The 26,776-nt window shown below is 46.0% G+C and overlaps 1 protein-coding gene across 6 annotated transcripts in view; it reads left to right on the forward strand.

Moving 5' to 3' along the window:
* Window positions 1-26,776, forward strand: part of AGFG1 (ArfGAP with FG repeats 1) — a 99,078-nt gene that overhangs the window by 36,264 nt on the left and 36,038 nt on the right. For 4 of the 6 annotated variants that reach the window (XM_040427819.1, XM_040427816.1, XM_040427820.1 and 1 more), the window contains exons 3-6: window positions 10,577-10,692; window positions 11,662-11,824; window positions 18,843-19,014; window positions 23,672-23,791. In XM_040427819.1, the coding sequence (XP_040283753.1) occupies window positions 10,577-10,692; window positions 11,662-11,824; window positions 18,843-19,014; window positions 23,672-23,791 (571 nt within the window). The remainder of the gene's footprint in view (window positions 1-10,576; window positions 10,693-11,661; window positions 11,825-18,842; window positions 19,015-23,671; window positions 23,792-26,776) is intronic. The other 2 variants (XM_040427818.1, XM_040427821.1) reach the window with 1 other exon arrangement.

A 26,776-nucleotide genomic window follows, 5' to 3' on the forward strand; every position in this document is an offset into this window, starting at 1 on the left:
GCACCAAGTCCTGGCTTAGCCATGTGTCTGGTGGCCCGAGCTAACAGCAGACCTTAGCTGACCATGGGTTAATCCTTATGATGCTGTAGGTTCAGGTCATCAGACTGATAAAATGTGGCTGCATTGAACAGTGCAGCATTTCCACTACTCTCAGCTATCTATATATGAAAAATAATATATATGATAAATATAAGCATATAGCGTATATAGGCACTCTCTATACGTATATGGGTGTCAGCGTATGCAACCTTGACCAAGGAACCGTAAGTAGCAGCACAGAATTCACTCCCGGGGATCAAGGGATAAAAGGCGGTGTAGTGTATTCACCCATGTACTACAATGTTTCAGTCCAACATTGAATAAACTACACCGCCTTTTATCCCTTGATCCCCGGGAGTGCCGTGGATTTTGTGCTGCTACTTACGGTTCCTTGGTCAAGGTTGTATACGCCGACACCCATATACGTATAGAGAGTGCCTATATACGCTATATGCTACATTTATTACCGGTAAATGTTTATTATATAATTTTTTATTCTATCTACCGATAAAATTGAGTATTTACGACTGCAGATTACAAAAATGAAAATGTTTTTAAGTGCTTTTTCTTTCTTGTATGACATTGTGCACAATATTACAAACCAGTCATACATGCTAAGCGATGTCAAACCAAAACAGCATTTATTTTTCCAAATGCTCCTTGATTGTTTGCAGTTACTATAATCCGGCGCTGGCCATGGCGTCGGACTGTTTAATGTGTAAGCTTTGTGCGGTTCTCACATGTACTTTCTGCCACTGAGGCACTTGTTTCTGGTTGTGGAAATCTACCTTGTGAGTGCCGTCCAGTCCTGAGCCGCTGATCTCTGTGTGCGAGCCATTGTTTTCTAGCCAGAAGGCCAGGCTGAAGAGCTGGAAACTAGAAATAGGGACGCCTGCCAGCTCCGCTACTGCCAGAGGGCACTTCTAGGCAGCGGCTTCCCAGTATATGATACTGTATAGAGTAGTCTAAGCATTGTATGAATCGCATTCCCTATTGTGGGGTATTATATCCTTACAGGACCCTATGACTAAGGGTCCATTCACATGTCCATAAGTATTTTGCGGACCGCACATGACCGGCCCTATGATAGAAATGCCAATTCTTGACCGCCGGGGCAAGAATAGGACATGCTCTATCTTTTGAAATGAATGTGTCCCCACCCGTTCCACAAAATTGCGGAACGGATACGGACCCAGAACTACGAACGCGTGAATGGACCCTAAAGGCTGTGGGCTGGGCGTGGCCTGAGCGCACATGGAGTAGGACGCACCGCTCACAGCTCCTGCCGGCATCCTGATTATATGTGTGGTAGCAACGTCTATTTCGACTAATCTTTCTTACCTGGTGGGTGAGTAAAGACCGGAGAGTGCGGGGGTGATCTTGAGAGCTCTGACATGCCGCGAAAATCCAGCAAGGGGCCGCGATATGATAGGCCGGAGGTGAGCCAGCATGGCGCCGAGGAGGAAGAAGGGCCGGCCTCCCAGTCTAAACTGAGTCAGAGTGCGGCCGCAAAGTTAAGCAAGTTTGCCCGCGCTGATAGCGGTGTGGGAGACTGGGCAGAGGAGAAGGAGGCAGAAGTGCATAATTCCTCTGAACAAGAGGACGGATCCCTGGAAGGGGAGACCCTGGATGCGGCGGAGTGGCCGCCATTGACCCCTGCACGTCCAGCCAAAAGCACGGTAGGCCCCAAAGATGCGGCTAATGAAGAGCCCACGTTAAAAGATATTATGGCTGCTGTGGCTAGCTGTAACAGTACCCTGAAGGTGCTCTCTGTACAAGTTGGTAGCCTGAGGTCAGATGTGTCTATAATTAGGCACGACCTTCACAAGATATCTGAACGCACCTCTGAATTGGAGAAGAGGGTGTCTACTATAGAAGATGATGTTCGGCCTCTGCAAATGGCGGCAAAAACACCTGCTAAGGACATAGCTGCTTTATATGCTAAAACTGACGATCTGGAGAACAGGTCCAGAAGGAACAACCTGCGGATTGTGGGAATGCCAGAAAAGACGGAGGGAGATAACGCTACAGAGTTTGTGGAGAAATGGTTGCATCAGCTTTTTAATGAGAAAGGCCTATCTTCCCTGTATGCGGTGGAGCGGGCGCACAGAGTCCCCATGCGGCCGCTTCCGCCAGGCAGACCACCTCGTCCTATACTGGCGAAGATCCTGCACTTTAAAGACCGGGACACTATCCTGCGGCAATCAAGGGACAATGAGGAGATGGTCCTGAACGGGGTGAAAGTGTCCATATTTCCGGATTATTCCAATGAAGTGCAGCGGAGGAGAAGCAGATTTATGGACATAAAGAAAAGGCTGAGAGCTCTACAAGTACAATATGCTATGTTGTTTCCTGCTAAGCTGCGTGTGGTGGCATTGGGATCCACCAGATTTTTTGAAGATCCGGAGGAGGCGACGCAGTGGCTGGACGTCCACGAGCGACAATTGAGAAGTGGGGCCCTGAACACTTGAAGGAGGCTAAGATATAGTTTCTTATGTTCAATGTTTATTTGCATTTGCACTCTAAGGTTGCTATAAAGGTTGCACCAGTTAAGAAGTGTATTATGTAAAGCTACCACGAGGTAGATCCTGTGGAGGGAGTAGGTTGCTGAGAGTGAAATGGATTTCTCAGATGTGGGGAGGATTCTCTACCTGAGAGATGTTGTTATATTCTGTCATGATTGTTATATGTTGGGGGGTAAGTTGCTCTCAGAGGGCCCAGTTTTAATGTGTGAGATTGATATCATAGGGAAAACGTTCCCCAGTTATAGGAATCTGATTGGGAAAGGGGGGGAGGGGGGCGGGAGGTTGGGTAGGGAGTTGGGGGGAAGAGATATGGTCTTGAAATATAAGCTGAGGAAGTTGGAGTGGGATGTGAGATCCAAGTATGGTCTGAAGTTCTACCATGTCACAGGTGATTAGAGTTTTAAGCTGGAATGTGAGAGGAATGGCAGATGCACGAAAGAGACAGTGTGTTTTTCAATACTTGGGGCGGTTTCAGCCGGCTATATGTTGTCTTCAGGAAACGCATCTGATTGGTGAAAATCTACACTGGATGAGTAAAAATTGGGTGACATATGCGTTACATTCAACTCATTCTTCTCACTCTAGAGGGGTTAGTATGATTGTGCATAGTAGCATTAGGTATGAACATATGCAGTAATGTGTGGATGCGGATGGTAGATATGTGTGTGTGGTGTGTAAGGTAGACGGAATACAGGTGGTGCTGGTGTCTGTGTACGTGCCCCCACCATTTGCATCCCCATTGATAAGAGAGATTATGGACTTTGTGGCGGACTTCCCTGGGCTGCCGTGGCTACTGGTTGGGGACTTTAATTGCACGCTAAATGACTCCCTAGATAGATGTCGGGTGGAAGGAGCAGGGGGTTTACCGGGGAGTGTGGCTCTTAAAAATATTATGGGTGAAATAGGTGTGCATGATGTATGGAGATTGCGTAACCCTGATAAGAGTGAATTCTCATGCAGATCAGCCGCGCATCATTCGTTATCGCGTATTGATTTGGCCCTTGTTAATGATATAATGCTGCCACTGGTTAGGGAGGTTGTCTCATCCTCGGTCGCTGTCTGACCATTCTTTGGTGCAGATAGACTTGTGCCTGGGGGTGCTCAGACAGGGACCGAGGCTGTGGAAGTGTAACTCACATTGGCTAAATGTGCTGGGTGATCTGTCTGGGATCTCTCTTGAAATTAAGGAGTTTTTTGCTATCAATACAGGGACGGCCTCGGTACCGGGTGTTTGGGACGCCATGAAAGCATTTCTGAGGGGAGTCTTGATGAAAGAAATTAATAAGCATAAATCTAGGTCTAGGGAGGCAGATGTTAAGGCGCATGTACTGGTGGCTGAGGCGGAGAGAGAGTTTGGTAGATCCCCCACCCTGATTAATAGCGAGGCGCTGGCGGTTGCTCAGGAGCAGCTGAGGTGTCATTTAGTGCAGGCTGCGGAGAGAAAGAGAAGTTTTTACCATCAGAGATCCTTTGAAGAAGGTGAGAAGGTGGGTCATCTGTTGGTGGTATCACAGGCTCAGAGAGGCTCCTCTTGTACCCAGGTACTGAGAGATGGCAGAGGGAATAGTAGCCAGGATACGAAAGGAATATTAGATATTCTAAAAAGTTTTTATGTATCTTTGTATGCTTCCACTGGTTCTAGTTCTGAGGAGGCTCTTAATGACTTCCTAGTGGAGGCACAGTTATCGGTGCTGTCAGAGGAGGATAGAGTAAGGCTGGAAGAGCCGATTTCACTGGAGGAACTGGAAGCTGCGCTTGGGGGTATGGCGAATGGTAAGGCGCCTGGAGCTGATGGCCTCCCAGTGGAGGTGTATAAAAAGCTGCAAGGGATATTACTCCCGGAATTACTTAAGGTGCTTGAGCACTCATTGGAGGCAGGTTCGTTACCACATTCAATGCAGGAAGCTATAATTGTGGTTATACCTAAACCTGGGAAGGATCCTAAAATACCGGATTCCTACAGACCAATTTCGCTTCTCACAGCTGATGTTAAGCTCCTGGCGAAGGTGTTGGCGAACAGGCTGTCCAAAGTAATTCTGACTATAGTGCACCCGGACCAGACGGGTTTTATGCCTGGGAAATCGACGGCTATTAATCTCCGTAGGCTGTATGCTAGCTTAAATATTCCGGCGGATAACTGTGGAGACAGAGCCTTTCTTGCTCTTGACGCCGCCAAGGCGTTCGATAGTGTGGAGTGGAGTTACTTGTGGGGGGTCTTGAAAACTATGGGTTTTGGAGCACGGTTTATTCAGTGGGTAAAGGTCCTATACTCTAGTCCTAAGGCGAGAATCAGAGCTAATGGAGGGTTGTCAGATTGTTTCGCTCTGGCCAGGGGCACCAGACAGGGATGCCCATTGTCGCCCTTATTGTTTGCTCTCGCAATAGAACTGCTTGCGGTACGGTGGGCTGCACAATAAAGTGGCTATGTACGCTGATGATACTCTGCTTTTTATGGGCGATACTGGTGCGTCCCTGGATGCGGCCATGGCATTGATTGACAGATTTGGTGGCTTCTCTGGACTTAAGATAAATTGGCAAAAATCCTCTTTGCTGCCAATAGATGGGCAGGCCTTGTCAGGCAGACAAGTAGATAGCATGGTGCCTTGGGTGGATAAATTTAAATATCTGGGACTATATATAACACCGAGACTATCGGATTTTGAAGACCTTAATCTATCCCCATTGCTGGCTACTTTCAGGCTTAAAGTAAGGTCATGGTGTAGACTCTTTCTTTCGGTGGTAGGTAGAGTTAACCTTTTAAAAATGGTTATGATGCCCCAGTTGCTGTATGTACTGAATAATGCTCCCGTATGGATTCCCCAGGATAGATTCAAGAAAATTCATTCTATATTTAGGGATCTCACTTGGAAATATGGGCAGGCTAGGATTAAACTGGAGACATTGCAATATCCTAAGTCGGAAGGGGGCCTGGCTGTCCCTAATGCATGGATTTACTTTCTGGCTTCCCAATGTCAACACTTTAAGGGATGGATTGATCTACAAGCTCCAGATATGACAGGGCAGATATTGCAACACTGGTTGGGCAGTCGTGACCTCGTGGGCATTCTGGAAGGCTCAGGAATGCATGCTGGGAGAGAAAAACTCCCTCTTAGGCTACTTTCACACTAGCGTTCGGGTGTCTGCTCGTGCGCACCGTTTGAAGGGGCTCACAAGTGGCCCCGAACGCATCCGTCTGGCCCCAATGCATTCTCAGTGGAGGCGGATCCACTGAGAATGCATCAGTCTGCCAGCGTTCAGCCTCCGCTCTGCTCAGTGAGCGGACACCTGAACGCTGCTTGCAGCGTTCGGGTGTCCGCCTGGCCGTGCGGAGGCGAGCGGATCCGTCCACACTTACAATGTAGTCAATGGGGACGGATCCGCTTGAAGATGACACTATATGGCTCAATCTTCAAGCGGATCCGTTCCCCATTGACTTTCAATGTAAAGTCTGAACGGATCCGCTCAGGCTACTTTCAGACTTAGAAAATTTTCTAAGTAATAATGCAGACGGATCCGTTCTGAACGGATGCAAACGTCTGCATTATCGGAGCGGATCCGTCTGATGAAACATCAGACGGATCCGCTCCGAACGCTAGTGTGAAAGTAGCCTTATTGAGCTTATGAAAAAAGTTTGGGCAAAGGTGAAGCAGCTAAGAGGTGTAGGTGGAATTAGTGAACTTTCCCCTATTGGAAAGAATCATCTGTTGCCCGAATTTTTTGCCATACCAGGACTTAGAAATTGGGAAACTTATGGAGTGACGAGAATTGGCCATTTAATCAAGGACAAGATATGTAAGTCATTTCAAAACCTGCAGCAGGAATTTAGTATTCCTAGGGGGTGGTTTTATAAATATCTCCAGGTGAGGCATGCCCTTGAGGTCACACTGCGGAAAGGATGTGTGATAGCTCAAATGGAGGTGGTTCATAAGCTTGTTCTCCCGTCAGGAGGAGGAAAAAGAGGGCTGATATCGCAGTATGTATGCTCTTTTATTGGAAAAATTCCTGGAGGGGTTTCCGCTCTCAAGAATGAAAAAATGGGAGGCTGACGTGGGGGTTATGTCTAAAGACAAGTGGGAAGATATATTGGAAGGGGTCCCCAAGGTGTCCTTGAGCGAACAGGGCAAACTATCCCAGCTATTTATTATACATAGAGTGTACAAAACACCGGTGTTTCTAAAAAAGGTTGGAGTAAGAATTGATGACAGGTGTCCAAAATGTATGGAAGAGGGGGCGGATTTGTTACATATGCTGTGGTCTTGCCCAGTAATTGGTAATTATTGGGAGGAGGTAAGAAATATGATTAATAGCAGAATGACATTGAGAATCCAAAAGGACCCAAAGGTGTGTGTACTGGGATACGTGTCTGAGATTGGAGGGAATGAATCGGTTAAGGTAGCTGTGGGGAGGTTGCTGTATGTGGCCAGGAAACTGATTGCTATGAGGTGGATCCAGGGAAGTCCGCCTACACTGAGCGAGTTTGAACGGAAGGTGAATGACATGATACTTGAGAAAGGGGTGTATGTGAAGAGAGGATGTCCGCAAAAGTTTGATAAATTGTGGAGTGATTGGTTATCTCACACTCATGTGGTTATATAAGCTCGTCAAAATCAAGACTAGTTATAAGGGAGGGGGGCGTTAGGCAAGGTGGGGGGGGGGGGAAGGGATTTGGGGGGGATTTAGATATATATAATCCTTGGTTTCAAATATTTGTTTTAACATGTATGCACATTATGTACTGTTATTGGATAAACTATGTGTCGTTATTGGTACGGTTACTGTTGTACTCTGAATCCACATGGTGGATAAAGTAAGGGCTCTTTCACACCTGCGTTGTTGTCTTCCGGCATAGAGTTCCGTCGTCGGGGCTCTATGCCGGAAGAATCCTGATCAGGATTATCCTAATGCATTCTGAATGGAGAGAAATCCGTTCAGGATGCATCAGGATGTCTTCAGTTCCGGAACGGAACGTTTTTTGGCCGGAGAAAATACCGCAGCATGCTGCGCTTTTTGCTCCGGCCAAAAATCCGGAACACTTGCCGCAAGGCCGGATCCGGAATTAATGCCCATTGAAAGGCATTGATCCGGATCCGGCCTTAAGCTAAACGTCATTTCGGCGCATTGCCGGAGCCGACATTTAGCTTTTTCAGAGTGGTTACCATGGCTGCCGGGACGCTAAAGTCCTGGCAGCCATGGTAAAGTGTAGCGGGGAGCGGGGGAGCAGCATACTTACCGTCTGTGCGACTCCCCGGGCGCTCCAGAGTGACGTCAGGGCGCCCTAAGCGCATGGATCATGTGATCACATGGATCACGTCATCCATGCGCATGGGGCGCTCTGACGTCACTCTGGAGCGCCCCGGGAGCCGCACGGACTGTAAGTATACCGCTCCCCCGCTCCCCGCTCCTACTATGGCAACCAGGACTTTAATAGCGTCCTGGGTGCCATAGTAACACTGAACGCATTTGGAAGACGGTTCCGTCTTCAAATGCTTTCAGTACACTTGCGTTTTTCCGGATCCGGCGTGTAATTCCGGCAAGTGGAGTACACGCCGGATCCGGACAACGCAAGTGTGAAAGTGGCCTAAGGCTACTTTCACACTTGCGTTGTTCTTTTCCGGCATAGAGTTCCGTCACAGGGGCTCTATACCGGAAAAGAACTGATCAGGTATGTCCCCATGCATTCTGAATGGAGAGTAATCCGTTCAGTTTGCATCAGGATGTCTTCAGTTCAGTCGTTTTGACTGATCAGGCAAAAGAGAAAACCGTAGCATGCTACGGTTTTATCTCCGGCTAAAAAAACTGAAGACTTGCCTGAATGCCGGATCAGGCATTTTTTCCCATAGGAATGTATTAGTGCCGGATCCGGCATTCAGAATACCGGAATGCCGGATCCGTCCTTCCGGTATGCGCATGCGCAGACTGAAAAAAAGGTGAAAAAATAAATGCCGGATCCGTTTTTGCCGGATGACACCGGAAAGACGGATCCGGCATTTCAATGCATTTTTTCGACTGATCAGGCATTTTTAAGACTGATCAGGATCCTGATCAGTCTTACTAATGCCATCAGTTAGCATACATTTTGCCTGATCCGGCAGGCAGTTCCGGCGACGGAACTGCTTGCCGGATCTCTCTGCCGCAAGTGTGAAAGTAGCCTAAGAAAGAAAAAACAACGAATTGTTTGTTGTAACACTCTGTATTTATTTTTCAATAAAAACTACTTGATTTAAAAAAAAAAAAAGGCTGTGGGCTTGTCGTTGACATTGCGGTTTCTGAATGCAGAATAACATGAGATGAATGGGTCTGTAGTGGGTGGAGGATGAGTGCCATGGTTGATTTTTAGTGTATTGGGGAATTGTTGCATAAGAAGATTTCCTTATTCTAATAATAAGTAGAACTTTGCTATGGGTTTGATGCTTTATAACTCATAGATTTTCTCTGTGTAGAAAGTGGGGGTCATTTATTGAGACCCTCATTTTTTTTGACAGTCTTTTTAGTTTCTTTTACGCTGGCGTTGCTGCCAGAAGATGCACCTAATTTCTGACTGGTCGTGCGCCTCATTATAAATACCGGGCATCTTTGATAGTCGGTGCGCCTGCCATAAAATCTGCACCAGCCCCTGGCTGGCATAGTTTTCCTGCAACTTTTTCTGCCCTAAAGTTAGTACATTTGCTCGGCCCCCGCCACTCCCCCTACACTCCTATGTGTCGAACTTGGTATAAAAACGCCCATACAACAATTATCACACTCAGATCCGCAGAGTATCCCTCCCGTGTGGATGTGATGTTATATATCCGCGTTACTTGTACAGACATGTTTATATGGTGCAATGCCCTTAAATCATTATTAGTACTGTGTATTGGCTTAAATGGGTTGTCTTGTGCTCACTGCTTTTAATTAGAAGGTCCCCCTCACGTTGGGATCATCCCAAGGCAGATACAGTCATACTTCTAGGTCCTTGATTGCCCTGAAGCAGTGACCAGTGGTGAATTCTTTGGAAATATTAGGCCCGTGGAATGCACAGTGCGCAAGAGGGGCACTCTTTGTAGTGGCCCTTTGCTCTGGCTAAAAGAAAGGAATCTGAACAGGGCACCATCATCTATTAAAGTGACTTTCCATTAACTGGGGAACTTAGGGAACACTTATATGGTGTTCTCCTTTTCGTCAGTTCAGCTGCAGATCCGTTAATTCTGTGACTTGTCTTCTGCCATACAATCGGCTGGTCCGCTTCTCAGACTACATGGTGCATACTGTGCATTTGGTAGCTTAAGACACTTCCTGCTGCCCTTGGATTGGCCAGCGCTGCTCATGTGAGCAATGCTAGCCAATCCAAGAGCAGAGCTAGACAAGCAGGAAGTGTCTTGGATTACTGATGCACAGAGTGAACCAGGTAGTCTGAACAGGGGGGACGACCATGTTGGATGGCAGAAGAGGATCCCAAGTAATCTGCAGCTAAAAAGGAGGACATCATGCAAGTGTTTTGGCTTTGCTCCACTTTCAAGGGGTTGTCCGGGATCAGAACTGAACCCGGACATACCCAAAATTTCACCCAAGCAGCCCCCCTGACATGAGCATTAGAGCAGTTGATGCTCCGATTCTCTCCCTTGACCTTTGCAGGATCGCGCAGGGCAAGGGACTTATATTTACCATAACGCACTGCCGGGCGGAGGCTTCTGCCCAGCAGTGAGCCAGGTGACGTCACCGGCTCTGATGGGCGGACTTTAGCACTGCCCAGATAAATCTCCAATTCTGTCCTCTATAAAAAAAGAAAATTCAGGTAACAGGGCAAATAGCTGTGTAGTGAGTGGAGAGGGTCAGGAGTTTTTGCCAGATTTTTTCCCCCTATAATTCCTTCCCAGTTGGAGTTGTAACCACGTTGACTTGTACTGAATGTACTTCTTTATACCGTGAACTTTTCACCTTGTCTCCTGCATCTTAATAAATGAAAGTAACGAGTCTTATGAGCTGTAATTACCTTCCTCTTGCTTTGAATATTCATTATTGTTTTGTGATTCTAGGTGTGCAAACAGATCTGGCTAGGATTATTTGATGATAGGTCTTCTGCTATCCCAGACTTTAGAGATCCTCAAAAAGTTAAAGAATTCCTACAGGAGAAATATGAGAAGAAGCGATGGTAAGTGCAGCCTGACTTTGTTCTGATGGAAAGGTTTTTGTATGACAAAAGTAAATGACCAGATACTTTCTGTCCAGCAATGGCCCTAGTTTAGTGGTGTGGCCTCTCCACTAGTATGTCTCTGCACAGCAGCGTTCCCATCCACCTGCTCTGTAGAGAACCTCAGCACAGCCCTGCTCACATGATTGAAAAGCGGCTGGGAGCACTGCTCAGCAGGTGATATGCCCAAGTAACCTTGGTCCCTGTATTCTGTAGCTTGGCAGGGGTTCTAGTTGTTAAAGGGGTTGTCCAGGGATAGAAAAACGTGGCTGCTTTGCACCTAAGACTGTGCCATGATTGTTTTCAGATTGTGTGAGGTATTGCAGCTCAGCCTCATTTCAATGAAACTGAGCAGCAAAACCTTGTGTGTGGTAACATAGCCTTAGGCTACTTTCACATTGGCGTTATTGCTGGATCCGTCATGGGTCAGCAAAAACGCTTCGGTCATGATAATACAACCGGCTGCATCCGTTCTGAACAGATCAGGTTGTATTATCTCTAAAATGGCCATGACGTCACTAAAACCATTGTAAGTGATCCGTTTTCTTTTGTGTCCGAGAAAACAGATCCGTCACCATTGACTTACAGTGTGAGTCCTGCCAGGTCCGTCTTGCTCCACATGCGAGGACGCATTCAAAAACGCTGCTTGCATTGCTTTTGTGTGCGTCATGGGAGTGCAGTGAAATGGAACGGAATGCATTCTGGTAACTCTGTTGACAATGAATGGGGACAAAACGGAAGCGTTTTCCTCCGGTATTGAGATCCTATGACCAATCTCAATAGCGGAAAGTGAAAGTAGGTTTGTACATACTGTTGCTCTTGGAGATGACGGATTTTATGGCCATTTAGTCACCACATGTAGGCTGTACTTGTTTTCCTCGCTCCCTCATGCTGCCTTCATTATTTTTCGTCTCTTCCGCTTCTCCTCAGGTATGTTCCTCCAGAACAAGCCCGGGTGGTGGCCTCTGTTCATGCCTCGATATCTGGGTCCTCTGCGAGTAGCACCAGTAGTACACCAGAAGTAAAACCGTTAAAGACTCTATTGGGGGAGGCTGCGCCGTCTCTGCAGCTGAACAAAGGGACCCCTAGCCAGGTGAGCGCGTTACTGTGCAAAATTCAAATGCAGTCGTCCTGTTTAATAGATTACATATAATTATACGGTTGGCACAAGGCTAGGCACCATGTGATACTCCCCTAACACTGAGAAGGTTATGTGTGAATGTGATGCCATGAAAGTAGTGGTATGGTGCACGGTACTGGGGGACAGTTCTCCATTTGCAACGATCTGTGGCTTATCCTCTGTGCATAGTCATGGGAGTTCATGCTAATCTGCATTTTTCATCAATAAGAACCTCTTCCCTCGCTTACGTCTGTACCCACATTTTTAATTATTGTTATGCACAGTAACAGATTTACATATTTGGAGCCTGGAGGCACAGCTTGTCTGGCATCTTAGGTTCCGACCATCAAGTAGTGCATGTATGGCTTTAAGATTTATCTGGCATCCTCTGCAGCCTTTCCCTTCTCATCCCTGCAGCATTGTAAGTCTGCGAAAGGGTGCAATTACAGTCTGCAAATGCCGGATCCTCCAAATACTGATGTGGTCCGTGTGCATCCCGCACTTTTCGCTGGCCCCATTGAAAAAAATACCTATTCTTGTCCGTAGAACGGACTATAATATCTCATGCGGACAGCTCACAGATGACATATTTTGTCAGCCCTTTCAAATGAATGGGTCACAGCGTGTGATATACAGAAAATGCGGATTGAACGTTGACCCAAAATACGGTTGTGTGAATGCATCCGAACACACACATACCCACAATTTACTTCTGAGTACACTTTGGTCAGATATGACAATATACCGTCCGTCTCCCCAGTAGATGCACATATACTGTGCCTGTAGGGAAATCTGGCCCTGCTTGTATAATCCAAAGCAATCTGTCACCTCGATTTTGGACTTTCATCTATACTAATACATGAGTAGTACTGCAGATAAGGAGTCCGGATCACTATATATATTTTTTTTTTCGAACAGTCAAGTTTTCCTGCCAATAGGAAAAAAGAAAAAAGTGATTTGGACTGCATATTGGCAGTACTACTCGTGTACTACTGGACTGACAGATTCCCTTTAATAAAATGAGACACAGCAAGGTTCACACCACATTTTTCCCATAAGACACAAAAAACGTATGCTGCTACAAGAGGATGCAAGTGGATGTGGTGGCAATACTGTCTGGCCAAAAAGCAGCATAAAGTTGTGTTTTTACAGTGGAAGTTAATGGCAGGCAGAGCTGATTGCATAGGACTAGTTGCATCCCGTACTAGCAGTAGACATGATCACTTGGCCTAACAGGTGTGGATGGTTGTAATGAATATGTAATACTCCTCGCAGTCAGTACAGCGCCCGCTGCTTAATAGCATGAGCTCCACTAACCCACTTTTCTAAAAGCATTACATTACCTGTGAGACCTGCCGTATCACATTGTATTTGTACATCTGAAATATTCCATCTTTGTGCCTTTCAGAAGCACTGAAAAAATTTGCCTGGTCTTTGAAGCATCCTTTTTCGGATTGTGTTCGGGGGTCGCCCGTAGTTATAAATAATTTGGTAAATGTCCTGTATGAGCATGAAGGGTCCATGGTGCACCCCTGATGGATGACTTCAGCTCCCTAGGAGCCCATACTCATTACAGTTTCATTAAAAAGCTTCTGTCAGAGTTTTATCAGTTAGATGCTATTTTTAAATGTTCTCCTGGGTCCACAGAATTGATGTCTTTTGGAAGATTAGTGTCCCCTTGGATCATCTTTTTATTTTATTTTCTGGAAATTCACCTATATCTGGTAGTCTACATGGCGTGGAGCTTGTAGAATTTAAGGGGTTATCCCATGATTAAAGGGGTTGTCTCACCTGCTCATTTCAGTCCTCGGGGCACTTCCCGAGCTGTAGTGGGGGCGGTGCCTCTGCTTTGAGTGATGCAGCAGGTAAGCGGTGTTGTACAGAACCTTGTACAGATTGTGACAACCAATGATAAGAGGTTGCTGCTATCTGTTTCTTACATGAATGTGGACATTGAGAGGTGGCCGGGAATGGGAGCTAATGCGCATGCGCGCGGCCCCGTGCACGCGCTTGCTCTCTCCATCAATTATCGGCCACCAGAAAGGCCGGCTTTTTTTTTTCTTTCTGTGCGCAATCGCGGCCACCACTGCTGCGTTTCAGCGGTGGCCGTAACCCCTAGAGACGAGCAGTCTACAAAGAGGAAGAAGAAAGAAGATAGTGGGGACCAGAGGCATTACTGCTAATGAAACTACATTAGTAAGTTACTTTACTCAGAGGTATAAAGATAATAAATATAACTTGATGAGGTGAGAGAACCCCCTTTTAATTGTAAAAAAAAAAATTAAAATCAGACACCATACAGCACATGACAATCTCTGTCTAACAAAGCTAGAACCAGCCCTGTACCTCACATGGATCCAGAGAGCTCCCCATTCACTGCTCCAATTGCTCTGCCAGATTTGTTTCAAGCTGGCAGCTCAGTGAGTGTGTACTTGTTCAGGGGGCATGTCCTGTCTGCTGTAGTTTGTGGCAGTTGAAGAATGGAACTGAACATGTGTCGTCGTCCTCCCCCCCCCCCCCCCCCCCCCCTCAGTGAGGTGGACAGAAAAATTTGAAAATGAGCAAACAGCAGGTGGAGATATACAGATTTCATTGAATGTGGCTATACAAAATTTTTAATACTTGTAATTATAAAAGTATTCAGATCCAGGTGCTGGTTCTTCAATGATTGATGCACAAAATGAAATTCAGACATCATATAGTAAAGGACAATCTCTTTTTAACAAAGCCAGAACCAGCCCTGTACCTCACATGGATCCAGAGATCTCCCTATTCATTGCTCGAGGGGGTGGGGGGGGGGGTTCTTTCTCAGGGGGTCTCATTTGCAGCTGTCTCCCTGTAACAGAAGATGCGAATGGCAGCAGTTGAAGGCTGGAACGGAGCATGTGCGACCTCCTCTGCTAGTTGGACAGAGAAATAATAAAAAAAATAAACAGCAGGTGGCGCTCTACAGTTAGATCTTATTGAATAACTCAGTGGCTATAATACTTTTTAATTATACAGTTATAAAAGTATTCAGACGCAGCTGCTTGTTTGAAATATGTGGAATTATGTTTTGTGGGACAACACCTTTAACGTGGCCATACATCTTAGGTGTAAATGGCTAAATTAACAAGTTAGGCCATGTTCACACACTGATTAATTGTTCTGAAATTTAAGCTGTTGATTGAGGGACAATTCCAGTGGGAAGACTTCGCCAAAAAAGTAGTTGGGTTGTGTTCACTGCATTATAGTACAGTACCAGAGAAATCTCCAGCAGTTTCTTGGCATGCTGTAGAGTTTTAGGTCCTCAGCCTGTCCTATTTGCTGGTTACATTTGCATCAATATTTGTTGCAGGTTTTAGTTTTCATGGAGTATTTTAGACACTATGTAGGAACCCCTTCACTAGGAGGATGGAAACTGTCCCTGTAGTGTCACCTATAGGTAGCTATTCTGTACATCATGTCCAAACCAGAAAAGGGATATACTAGTGGCATAATTTAAATTAAACACAGGGGTCAAATAATAAACAGCCAGTAGTCACTTTACCGATCCCTGGCCACTGCTCTAGACCCTGCTTCTTTCCACTTCCGGAAACGGCTTGGACTGCCCCGTTACTCAGTGATTGGCTGAGTGGGCAGTCTAAGCCGTTTCTGCATGTCGAGCCCTAAAACAGAAAGTGGAAAGGAGAGGAGGCCAGAGCAGCGGCCGAACTACAGGCCTTTAAGACATGACTAGAGATATCAGCCAGACTTCAAGAAACCCATCCAAGTCTCCACAAGGAGGACATGTTCCTTCTAAGAGCAGCCTCAAAGGCATCTTACCAGTGAACCAGAACCCAGTTCTAGAGATGGCTATCTCTGGTTTGACTAATATCCCTAGTAGAGATGAGCCAATTAATTCATACAAATCAATTAGTTCACCAGACAATAGTTCTTCAGCAGCAAGGGGCGGACCCCACTGCTGAAGATGCTACTTGATTGTCAGTGCGGGCGAGATGTCCAGCTCTGTCAATCTCACGCCTATGGTACTGCTCCGAGTATTGAGCAGTATCGGAGCAGCGGCACAGGCGCAAAATTGTCAGGGCCGGGGCGAGATGTCTGGTACTGTCAAAAAAGTAACATTGGGGGGAGTCTCCTGAGTGGCAGAGACAGCCCCTCGCTGCTCAAGAACTTTTAATGAATGGATTCGTAAATCTGTAATCCTTACTCATGTTGCAAGACTTTTCAATGGGTCAAACATTGACTTACAGGGTAGTTACCGATCGGTGGCACTAGAGAAACACATTCCTTCCTTCAGGAGAAGAGTTCATTGTAAGACACCATACACCAGCTGGACCTCCACAATGTGAATCCGTCCTCTCCAATGTAATATGGTAGACATGTAATTAATCAGAGGAAGATGTTATGGAAATTGTCGGACTGCACTTGTGGAGTCAAAAAGAAGAAGTTCTTCTGCACTTTTATGAGCCCAAGTTGACCACAGTTGACTTTCTTCAGTCTGAGAGGTGTTGAACTTGACGGCCATGTGTCTTTAACCTATATGTCACTTGTTGGACCCCTGTGAGTAAGACATGGAGGGGTCTTCTCTGGTTAACTAGTCAACCCAGCAATTTTACAGTTGAGCAGATTTAAGCTAGTTACACACCAGTGTTTTTGCTGGATCTGTCACGGATCAGCAAAAACGCTTCCGTCATGATAATATAACCGTCTGCATCCGTTATGAACAGATCCGGTTGTATTATCTCTAAAATAGCCATGACTGATCCGTCTCTAAAACCATTGGAAGTCAATGGGGGACGGATCAGTTTTCTTTTGTGTCAGAGAAAATGGATCTGTCACCATTGACTTACATTGTGTGTCAGGACGGATCCGTCTTACTCGGCATCCCAGGACGCACTAAAAAACGCTGCTTGTGTGCGTCATGGGAACACAATGAAATGGAACAGAATGCATTCTGGTGACTCCGTTCTCCTCAGTTTTGTCCTCATTGACAATGAATGGGGACAAAACGGAAGCGGTTTCCTCCGCTATTGAGATCCTATGACGGATCTCAATAGCGGAAAGGGAAAGCGCAAGTGTGAAAGTAGCCTTAGGCGTTAGTGTTAACATACAGCAAACCTTGGGGCGCAGCCCCTGCTGTTTTAAGTGTTTGTTAGACTGGCATCTCCTTCATTTCTGAGGCGACATGTGATCTGTTTCCCAATTGCATTTCCCTTTTCTTGACGTTGTTTCCCTCCAGATTCCTCCGCTGACGCTCTGCTCGCAGATACTGGGGGAGGTGAAGGAACACTTCCTCTTGTTTTTCCTGACTGGGTTTCACTCTGGGTCTTCAGTGCGTGACCTTTTGTTCCAGCAATGCTTTCTCTTAAACACTTTTCCTTAATAATCCCTTAGTGGCCACTTTTTCCTGGAAATGGCTTTCGCCACGAGCAGCCACGTGACTTTCCCACAAGTATAGCCCTGACGAGGTTCCCAGCTAATTACTGCTTTCTACCTCGTGCTAGAACACAATCTCTCTTGGGACAGGTACATAGGAGGTGGTGGTGAATCATTTATGTCATATGGCTTCACATTGTCTGGATGTTGACTACATCAGAGCCTGGACTTGTGCAAGAAATACGAACGCTCATAATGTAATGGATGGTGGTAATGTGCTGTAATGTGGAAATCTGCTTACCTTATATTCTTGCGTTGCTAGCTAGTTGATTTGGAATGACACCGCTGGGAGTTGTAGTTTCACAAGAGATGCAGTTTTGATGGCACTTTTTTAGAGCAATGATCTCCAACCTGTGGCTCTCCCGCTGTTACAAAACGACTACTTCCAGCATGGCTGTCAGCGTAGTGCTCGGACTTGTAGTTTTCCAGCAGCAGGAGAAATGTGTTGCAGATTACTGTGGTTTTCGCCCTATAAGACACCGATAGGTTTTAGAGAAGAAAAATAAAAATAAAATTTTTCTTTCGACATAAGATCCCCAATATTAACCAGACCTCATCTCAGACCCCCAATGTTAATAGGACCCCCAATTAGACCTCTGATCCAGACCCCCTATGTTAAACAGACCCCAGTCAGTTCTCAGATCAGACCCCTTATGTTTATAAGAACCCAATCGGAAATCCAGTGTTAATAAGACCCCCATTTAGACCTCAGTTCATACCCCCAGTGTGAATGACCCCTAATCAGACTTCAGATCAGAGCCCCAATGTGAATAGGATCTCCCCCCTCCCTATTCACACCTTAGATCAGACCACCATGTTAATCATTGCTCAGAGCGGACAAAAAACAAATTGACTTACCTCTCCCGCTCCAGACGCTCTGTGCTGTGACCCGACATCGCATAGCATGAGGTCACAGAGCGTGCCCCTCCCCTGTTCTCCATAATGGAAACGGTCATTAGTATTTGTCCCACAAGACGCATTGACATTTTCCCCCAACTTGGGGGAGGTGGGGGGGGGGGGGGGCGTGCACCTTATAGGGTGGTACTTTAGGCCTCTTTCACATGAATGTAAATTGTGGACGTGTGCTGTCCGTGTTCTCAGATCTGCACTACTTCTATCCGTGCTGCAGACCAAACATGCCCATTGAAGTCCGCAGGTCAGCGAAAACCACTGACAGAACATGGATGGTATCTGTATTCTGTCAATGATTTTCACTGACCATTGGTAGGAGAAATCCCTTCTTCAGCTTAGCAGTGCACATGGAATACAGATGACATGTGTTGGGCAAAAAACGTATGCATGGACCAGCGACAGACCCTTCGCAGACATCTTGACTAATGAAGCACTGTCCATCTTGTCACGGACGTCATCATGGACCTGTGAATGGGGCCCTAGAGTGTGTTTCAGCAGTAATTGTATGTGTGATTTGTGATCAGTTTTAAGCTGTATATCTGATATTTCATTGATGTTGCTGAAACTTAGACCATTGTGTTCCATTGCATGTTTGATGAGCCCCAGAATGTGTAGCTGGAGGGAGCATGACATGGCTAGCTAACAAAGGTCTCGTTTTCAGTCTCCTGTTGTGGCTCGCAATCAGGTGCCCCAGCAGCATCATCATCATCATCAAGAGAAGAAGCAGTTTGACCTCTTGAGTGACCTTGGAGCGGACATCTTCGCCACCCCTGCACCGCAGCCGGCTGCCACTGCTAACTTTGCCAATTTTGCAAACTTCAACAGTCATACAGGTAGGAAAACTTTCTTCCATCGCTGACAATACTTCTAGAGTGCGTTCATCAGGCATCCATTGTTTTTACAGAAAATTAGGACATACTTGTATATAGTGTATGTCCTTCTAGAAATGTTCTGCTCTGGTTTCTGTGGTAAAATCACAGCATTAGCGGGAATTGCTGGCAACTTACCTGTTTGTCCCGTATGAAAATGTGTTTCAAGCAGCTTTGTAAGGGCTCATGCACACGACAATACGTATTTTACGGTCCGCAAAAAAATACGGATGACATTCGTGTGCATTCCGTATTTTGCGGAACGGAACAGCTGGCCCCTAATAGAACAGTTCTATCCTTGTCCGTAATGTGGACAATAATAGGACATGTTCTATTTTTTTGCGGAATGGAAATACGGACATACAGAAACGGAATGCAAACGGCGTACCTTCCGTTTTTTTTTAGCGGTTCCATTGAAATGAATGGTTCCGCATACGGTCCGCAAAAAAACCCCGGAACGGACAAGGAAAGAAAATATGTTTGTGTGCATGAGCCCTAAGTGTGCCTTCACATGCGGCCGATTTCTCCAAGTCTTATTGAGATGAATGGAATGTGTTTTCTGTCACAGACATTTCTACAAGGTAATCTAAAAATGTTAAAAAACCTAACCATGTTCTTCTCTGCAGATTTAGGGCTCATTCAGACAGCCGTAAGTGTTTTGCGGTCTGCAAAACACTCATACCGGCCCGTGTACATTCTGCAATTTGTGGACTGCACATGGCCGTCACTCTCATATAGAAAATGCCTATTCTTGTCCGTGATTGCGGACAAGAATAGGACATGCTCTATATTTTCATTGAAATGAACGGGTCCGCACCTGTTCTGCAAAAATGCGGAACAAAACATTGGGCCATCTGAATGAGCTAATTCTGGCTACGGAACTGAGTGTCACGGCCAAACTGCCCAGCTAATTACTGCCGCTTTCCAGCACCTCTCAGAGGACAGATACATAGGAAGGGGTTAAATGAATTCACATCGGTATCTTGCATTGTACGTGATGGAAAGCAGACCTGTCACCTTTCCTAACATGTCTGGTTTAGTAAAAAATACTTGCACTCTGCTTTATATGAAATAGATTTTGTCTGCTGTTATTCCTCCTGGAAATATATGAAGACATTTACTGCTGGGCGTAATCTTTTCCTTTGCTGAGGGGTGTGTGTCCCTATGCCCCCAGATACTGTTAGAGGAGTACTAAGACACGTGGTCGGCAGTGCTGACAGGTCCTCACATTGTGTGTGAAGGTGTCCTAAGGCTACACCCGTCGCCCGACAAAAGCAGTGGAGCCATTAAACTGAGTCGGGTCTCAACGCGTTTTGCAAGTTGCCGCGACCTTAGAATCGTAAAAAATCCAGCAGTGTTGTTTTGTTTTGCGATTCAGTTCAATGGCTGCACTGCTACCCCGCAATCTTTGGTCGTGCGACAGGCGTCGTGGCCTCAACCTAAAATATATGCCATGGTTATGGCAGTTTGGGTCAGTTTTCTCCAACCTTTCATTTGTTCTTGGCTTGGTCAGGGGGCAGGTTTAATAATGCAAGGGCTTTAGTGAATAATTTAGGGTTCCCCGAGAAGCAGTGTCAGGTTTGTCTGGCTTCTGGCCAGTTGCTAGGGAAAATAATGCAGACTGCGTCTTTAATGACGTCTTGCTCCTCCACGTGTTCTGACGAGCTCCCATCACACCTCATTATACATAACTGCGCCCCACTTTCCTCCCGTTTCTCCCTTAGTAAACCGTAACTCATCTGCTGCTTAAAAGTATAAAAGATTGCATTTTGGCTAGACTCCAGGCAGAAGATATACATGACTGCAGGCCTAAAATGTTTGGATTCTAATAGAAGCACCTTGTTAGGCCTCATTCACACAACACAGATTCACTGAACTCGGTGGGTATTTTCTGATGTCTGGAAACATGCACTAGTTTAGGGTACTTTCACACTAGCGCTTTTCTTTTCCGGCATAGAGTTCCGTCCTAGGGGCTCAATACCGGAAAAGAACTGATCAGTTTTATCCCCATGCATTCTGAATGGAGAGCAATCCGTTCAGGATGTCTTCAGTTCAGTCTTATTGACTGTTCAGGACGGAGATAATACCGCAGCATGCTACAGTTTTATCTCCAGCAAAAAAAAACTGACATGCGTTTGCATACAGTTTGCCTGATCAGGCAGGCAGTTCAGGCAACGGAACTGCCTGCCGGAATCCAACAACGCAAGTGTGAAAGTACCCTTAGTCAGTTTCGGGACAGCGCACAAGTTCGTCTTTGGTTTTCATTCACCTTTGGTAAGAGATGCTCTGAAAATGCCCTTTGCCGCCTAGCAGCGCACATGATAAAACGTAAGACACACAGAGGGCAAAAATGGACACAACACAGACACATAGTTGTGGATGGAAAAATTTGATAATTTTTTTTCACGGACCTAAAACGGACACAGACGTGTGACTAAGGCCTTAATGAGTTTGCTTAGTCGCTAATATTTATAGCGTAGATCTTCAAGATGTGATCCGTGTGGGCCTGACGCTGAAGTGAGTGGAGCTAGGCTGCGGTACTGCGCAGGAACATAGATGAGGGCAGTATTGGGACTGGTAATAACGCCAGAGGCCCCTTTTATGATTGTGGGGGTCCCAGTGGTTGGACCAGCACTGATCACATATCAATAGCATTACCACATTGTAGTAAATCCACATGGAAATGAACGCAGCTTTGCTGCAGACCCTAAAACCTCCATGTGACTCAACCCCCGTGTTTTACACCCCTGTTGCTCATCTGAGTGTTTAATACTGATCTATCCTCCGGATAGGTCATCCGTCTGATCTGTGGAGGTCCAACTCCACGTGCCCTGCTGATTTAGCTTTTTAGGGTGCCTTCACACGCTGCATTTTGTTGCAGAATATTCCGCGACTGAATGGAGCTTGCAGGAACCTATGGGGAAGATTTATCAAGACTGGTTCATTCTGCGCCAGTCTTGATATGCCCTGCACCGCCGGAGTATTCACCAAATTTATGACGAGGTGTATGCCCCCTAATAAATTAGGCGCCTCCTCCTGAAGTCTGTGCACCTGACCTGACCAGAAATCTAGACAGCTCAGAGGTTCCGTAGATTTCTGGCTTCATATACGCCAGAAGACTGGCATAAATGAAGATACATTTGTTGGGGCAGCTTGCCACGCCCCCTTTCAGAAAAGTGGTGAGAGTGGCGAAAAAGTGGGAGATGCAACAATTTTTTTTAAAAGTCGTGTTTTCAGGTGCAAAGGATATGATAAATCTTTCCCTATGTGCCTGCCGCTCCATTCAAATGAATGAAACTGATTTTCAGTCACGGAAAATTCTGCATCAAAATCTGTGTGAAGGCCCCCTTAAAGAGGCTGCGTCGGCGCTCCGGTAAGCGGTGCGGCCCTTTCCAGACCATGTGACCGATGAATGTGAAGTCGCTGGCCTAGGATGAGGCTTCAAAGGTCACTGGAGTGCCGCAGTGTCTTCAAACTGCTGGTCAGTGCTGGGAGTCGGACCCTCACTGATGACCTGTCCTGAGGATAGGCCATCACTATTAAACACTCGGACAACCGATTGGAGATGGAGATGCTGGGGGTGATAGCTCACAGCTATGACACACATTTCCAGGACACGTATGGGGTCATTTATCAAATTAGTATAAAGTAGAACTGGCTTAGTTGCCCCTAGCAACCAATGAGATTCCACCTTTCATTTTCCAAAGGAGCTGTCAAAAATGAAAGGTGGAATCTGATTGGTTGCTATAGGCAACTAAGCCAGTTCTACTTTACACCAGTCTGATAAATGACCCCATTAGTACCTACAAAGCATAAGCCTTCCCACAGTCCACAACAGACCAGAACATATCAAAGTTTGGGCGAATAACAAGCACCTGAATACTACATCTTACAACAAACCCTGCTCTGCGCCATCTTTACCAAATGTAATTCAACGTATTAGGCTACTTTCACTCTACCGTTCAGAGCGGGTCCGTCTGATGTCTGCTCAGACGGATCCGCTCCTATAATGCAGACGTTTGGATCCGTTCAGAACGGATCCGTCTGCATTATAGTTTAAAAAAATTTCTAAGTGTGAAAGTAGTTCAGACGGATCCGTCCAGACTTTACATTGAAAGTCAATGGGGGACGGATCCGTTTGAAGATTGAGCCATATTGTGTCATCTTCAAACGGATCCGTCCCCATTGACTTACATTGTAAGTCTGGACGGATCCGTTTGCCTCCGCACTGCCAGGCGGACACGCGAACGCTGCAAGCAGCGTTCAGGTGTCCGCCTGCTGAGCGGAGCGGAGGCTGAACGCTGCCAGACTGATGCATTCTGAGCGGATCCGCGTCCACTCAGAACGCATTAGGGCTGGACGGATGCGTTCGGGGCCGCTTGTGAGAGCCTTCAAACGGAGCTCACGAGCGGACACCCGAACGCAGTTGTGAAAGTAGCCTTAATGATGCCATTTCTCCATTGTGCTTCATTTGACCTGTGTGTGTTTTCACTGATGATCTCTTTATTTTTTTGATGTTTGCATTTATTTTTGGTATTGTTACTCATCCTCATTAACACCATTATGTTATTTTTTTTTTTTCTTTCGTTTTTTCCCCCCTTCTGTTTTCCACATTTTACAGCTCAAAATTCTGCCAATGCAGACTTTGCAAACTTTGATGCATTTGGACAGTCTAGTGGTGCCAGTAGTTTTGGAGCGTTCCCCACATCGAGTCAGACACCCACCCAGCCTTTAAATACAGGTAGTCTCGCCTCTTCTGCAGCTTGCATAGGAAAAGCCTTGTGCTCTAGCTGACAGCAGGTGCTGCCATCTCCATTCCTCTGTGCTTGTTCTTCTTCTTACCTCTGCTTAGCTGTGTTGTGTATTTGAGGGATTTGTATTACATCTGTTGTGTTTTGCGTGTGCACACACTTTTCTATACTGTGTGTGTGTCGTCTCTGTGTGCTTTTTCCTTTAAAACAATGTTGTTTTTATTCTCATATTACTACCATATCTTTCCCTATGTTTAGCAAATCTGTTTGGTTTTTGTCTTATTTTATGGCTGTTTTGTGTGTAATTTGTTAATGTACAGTCACCATTCAAGGGCACTGCATGGTTCATGAATGTAGTGCAATGTACAGTCCCTGAATTCTGCTCACAAATATTATATTAAAGGAGTTGTCTATGTTATTCCAAACTTATCCGGATCCCATTAAATTGTATGCAACACAAATGAATCCATTGCTCACCTGTTTCTCCTGCACCATTCTCGGCGCCAAACCTCTGTAGAGGTATATGGCACATGACCACTGCAGCCCACTGCTGGCCGCAGCAGTCTCGTGCTGTGTACCTCTGAAGTCAGTGAGAGGCTGCAGCAGTACACCTCAATGTCACCCCTGCATCTTTTATACAAAGTACTGGAGCAGGACCAGGTGTACAGCGCAGGAGAAACAGGTGATTATACATCGGATAATTTTTAAATAACTCTGACAAACCCCTTTAAGGGCTTGGCTTTATATTTGTGACTCGTGGAGATGTGATGCTGATGGCACAAACAAAAGACAAATTAGAGCCAGATCCCCCAGGGTTATCTAATTAGTCCTGATCCCCACCAGAAGCAGCGACATGTGCTTGGATAAACAGGATGATGCCTTCAGAGATAGAAGTGACCATGAGGAACTTGCAGTAGGTCTTTCATACTGGCAAATAGATGGCTTTACCGTTCTTACTCATTTTTTAATATTATAAAGTATCCATTCTCGATGCTGCAACGAGACTAATCGGCCGTGGACAACGTCTGGGTTGGACCGAAACATTGGCCGCGTCAACCAAAATTATTTTGGATGGAATAAAAACCTAAAAACAATTCAAATCCTCTCCGAGTGCCGTGATGCTTTATAATATTATCGTCTGGGGACTACCCTATCGTTGCTCACCGGGACCTCACCGCTAACGTGTAGTGCCAACCTTTTCCTTACTCATTTTTTAGGTTTCATGTCAAGGTAAGGCTCGGTTCACACTAGTGTTAAGACGTCAATTTATAATGGAGTCGATCAGGGTTTTGGTATATTTTTTGACTGTAAAAATAGCTCTGGTTATCTTCCTCAAAAATATCGGCAAGGGTAATGGAGGGCACTTTGAAAAGTACCTAGAATATAGTATTTTTCCAATGTCTTTGATCCTTACTAATCCGATCATGACACCTATTTGGAGCCAGTATAGTTATAATAAAAATAGGTGAGTTTCTTTAAATTGAGATTGTTTGGAAAGGTTGACTGTATAAAACTTGCCTTTCCACCACTGTAGTTTTTGTAGCCAGTTCATTAGGCGCGCCACACCACATATGAGAATGCATCATGAGACTGTGATACTATAAGTATTAGGTTAGGTAAGAAAGTCATTCCTTTGAGAATGTACGGACTCGGACTGCATTTTATGGTCTAAGATGCCTATTAAACGGTTGACCTCCTTTGCTGTTCAAGCTTGACTTTTTAAGGATTAGAATAAGAGATTTTGTCAGTGGAAACATTTACTTGGCTGCTTTCCTGTGTCTGAAACTGCTTGCTGAAAATTAACAAGAGAACAGGCAAAGCAGGGACATTAAGGGTAGGTTCACACAAGGGATTTTGTCCGCTACAAAATCTGCCACATATCCCACCGCAGAAACCGTTGTGGTTTCTGCGTTGGGTTTTCATTTTTTTAAGGTGTGGACCCACTATCGATCGAGATAAACCACGAGCAGGCTCCTGCTGTGTCATTGTGAGGGGTCCATAAGGTAATCCATGCCAAGAATGGACCTGTACATTCTTGATGCCGTCTGGAAAACCATGTGGCAAAATCCTCAAAACTGTGGGAGGCGGTTTCAATGCAGGTTCGACCTGGTCTTTGGCACTGAATCGATGCTAGGGGCTCATGCACACGACTGTGTGCTTGCCGGGCCCGTGCTGCGGACCGCAAATTGCGGTCTGCCATGCATGGGCACCGACCGTGGGGCAGCCGTATGCGGATCGCGGACCCGTTCACTTGAATGGGGTCTGCGATCCTCATCCGACGGTCCGCACCACAAAAAAGTAGTGCATGCACTACTTTTTTGCGGTGTGGAGGCACGGCCAGAAACACCACGGAAGCACTCAGTAGTGCTTCCGTGGGGTTCTGATCCGTGCTTCCGCACCGCATCTCCCGGTTTGCGGACCCATTCAAGTAAATGGGTCAGCATCCGTGATGCGGGGTGCACACGGCCGGTGCCCCATGTATTGCGGACCGCAATACGGCCACGGCAGGGCAACGGCCGTGTGCATGAGCCCTATGAACATACCCTTAGGCAGTGGCATAAACCCCTCCACATTAGTCTTCACGTAATGTCACAGATGGAAAAACTCACTAAATTCCTTGCCTTCATCTGTGAACACCAAAGGCAAAAAAGATTATTTATACTGCCCTTTTATCAGTCTCTTCTTCAGTCAGACTCTTGCTTATGGATCTCGAGCAGGGATGAGTGAACCCGACTTTGTTTTCCGTCCTGCATAACGGAAACCAGACGGATCCGTTATGCTTGGCCTTCGACTTCTATTATGACGGATCAAACTGAATGCCTCTTAAAGGCTTCCGCTTTGCATTCCGTCTACGAATTCCGTTATATTAAGTTATAACGGAATCCATAATGGAATTCCTACACCACCCGAACACTGAACCCGAACCTGTAAAGTTTGGCTTGCTCAACCCTAATCTCACGCTTTCCTACGTAGTT

The sequence above is a fragment of the Bufo bufo genome, chromosome 4 (genome assembly GCF_905171765.1).
Source record: "Bufo bufo chromosome 4, aBufBuf1.1, whole genome shotgun sequence".
Taxonomy (NCBI): domain Eukaryota; kingdom Metazoa; phylum Chordata; class Amphibia; order Anura; family Bufonidae; genus Bufo; species Bufo bufo.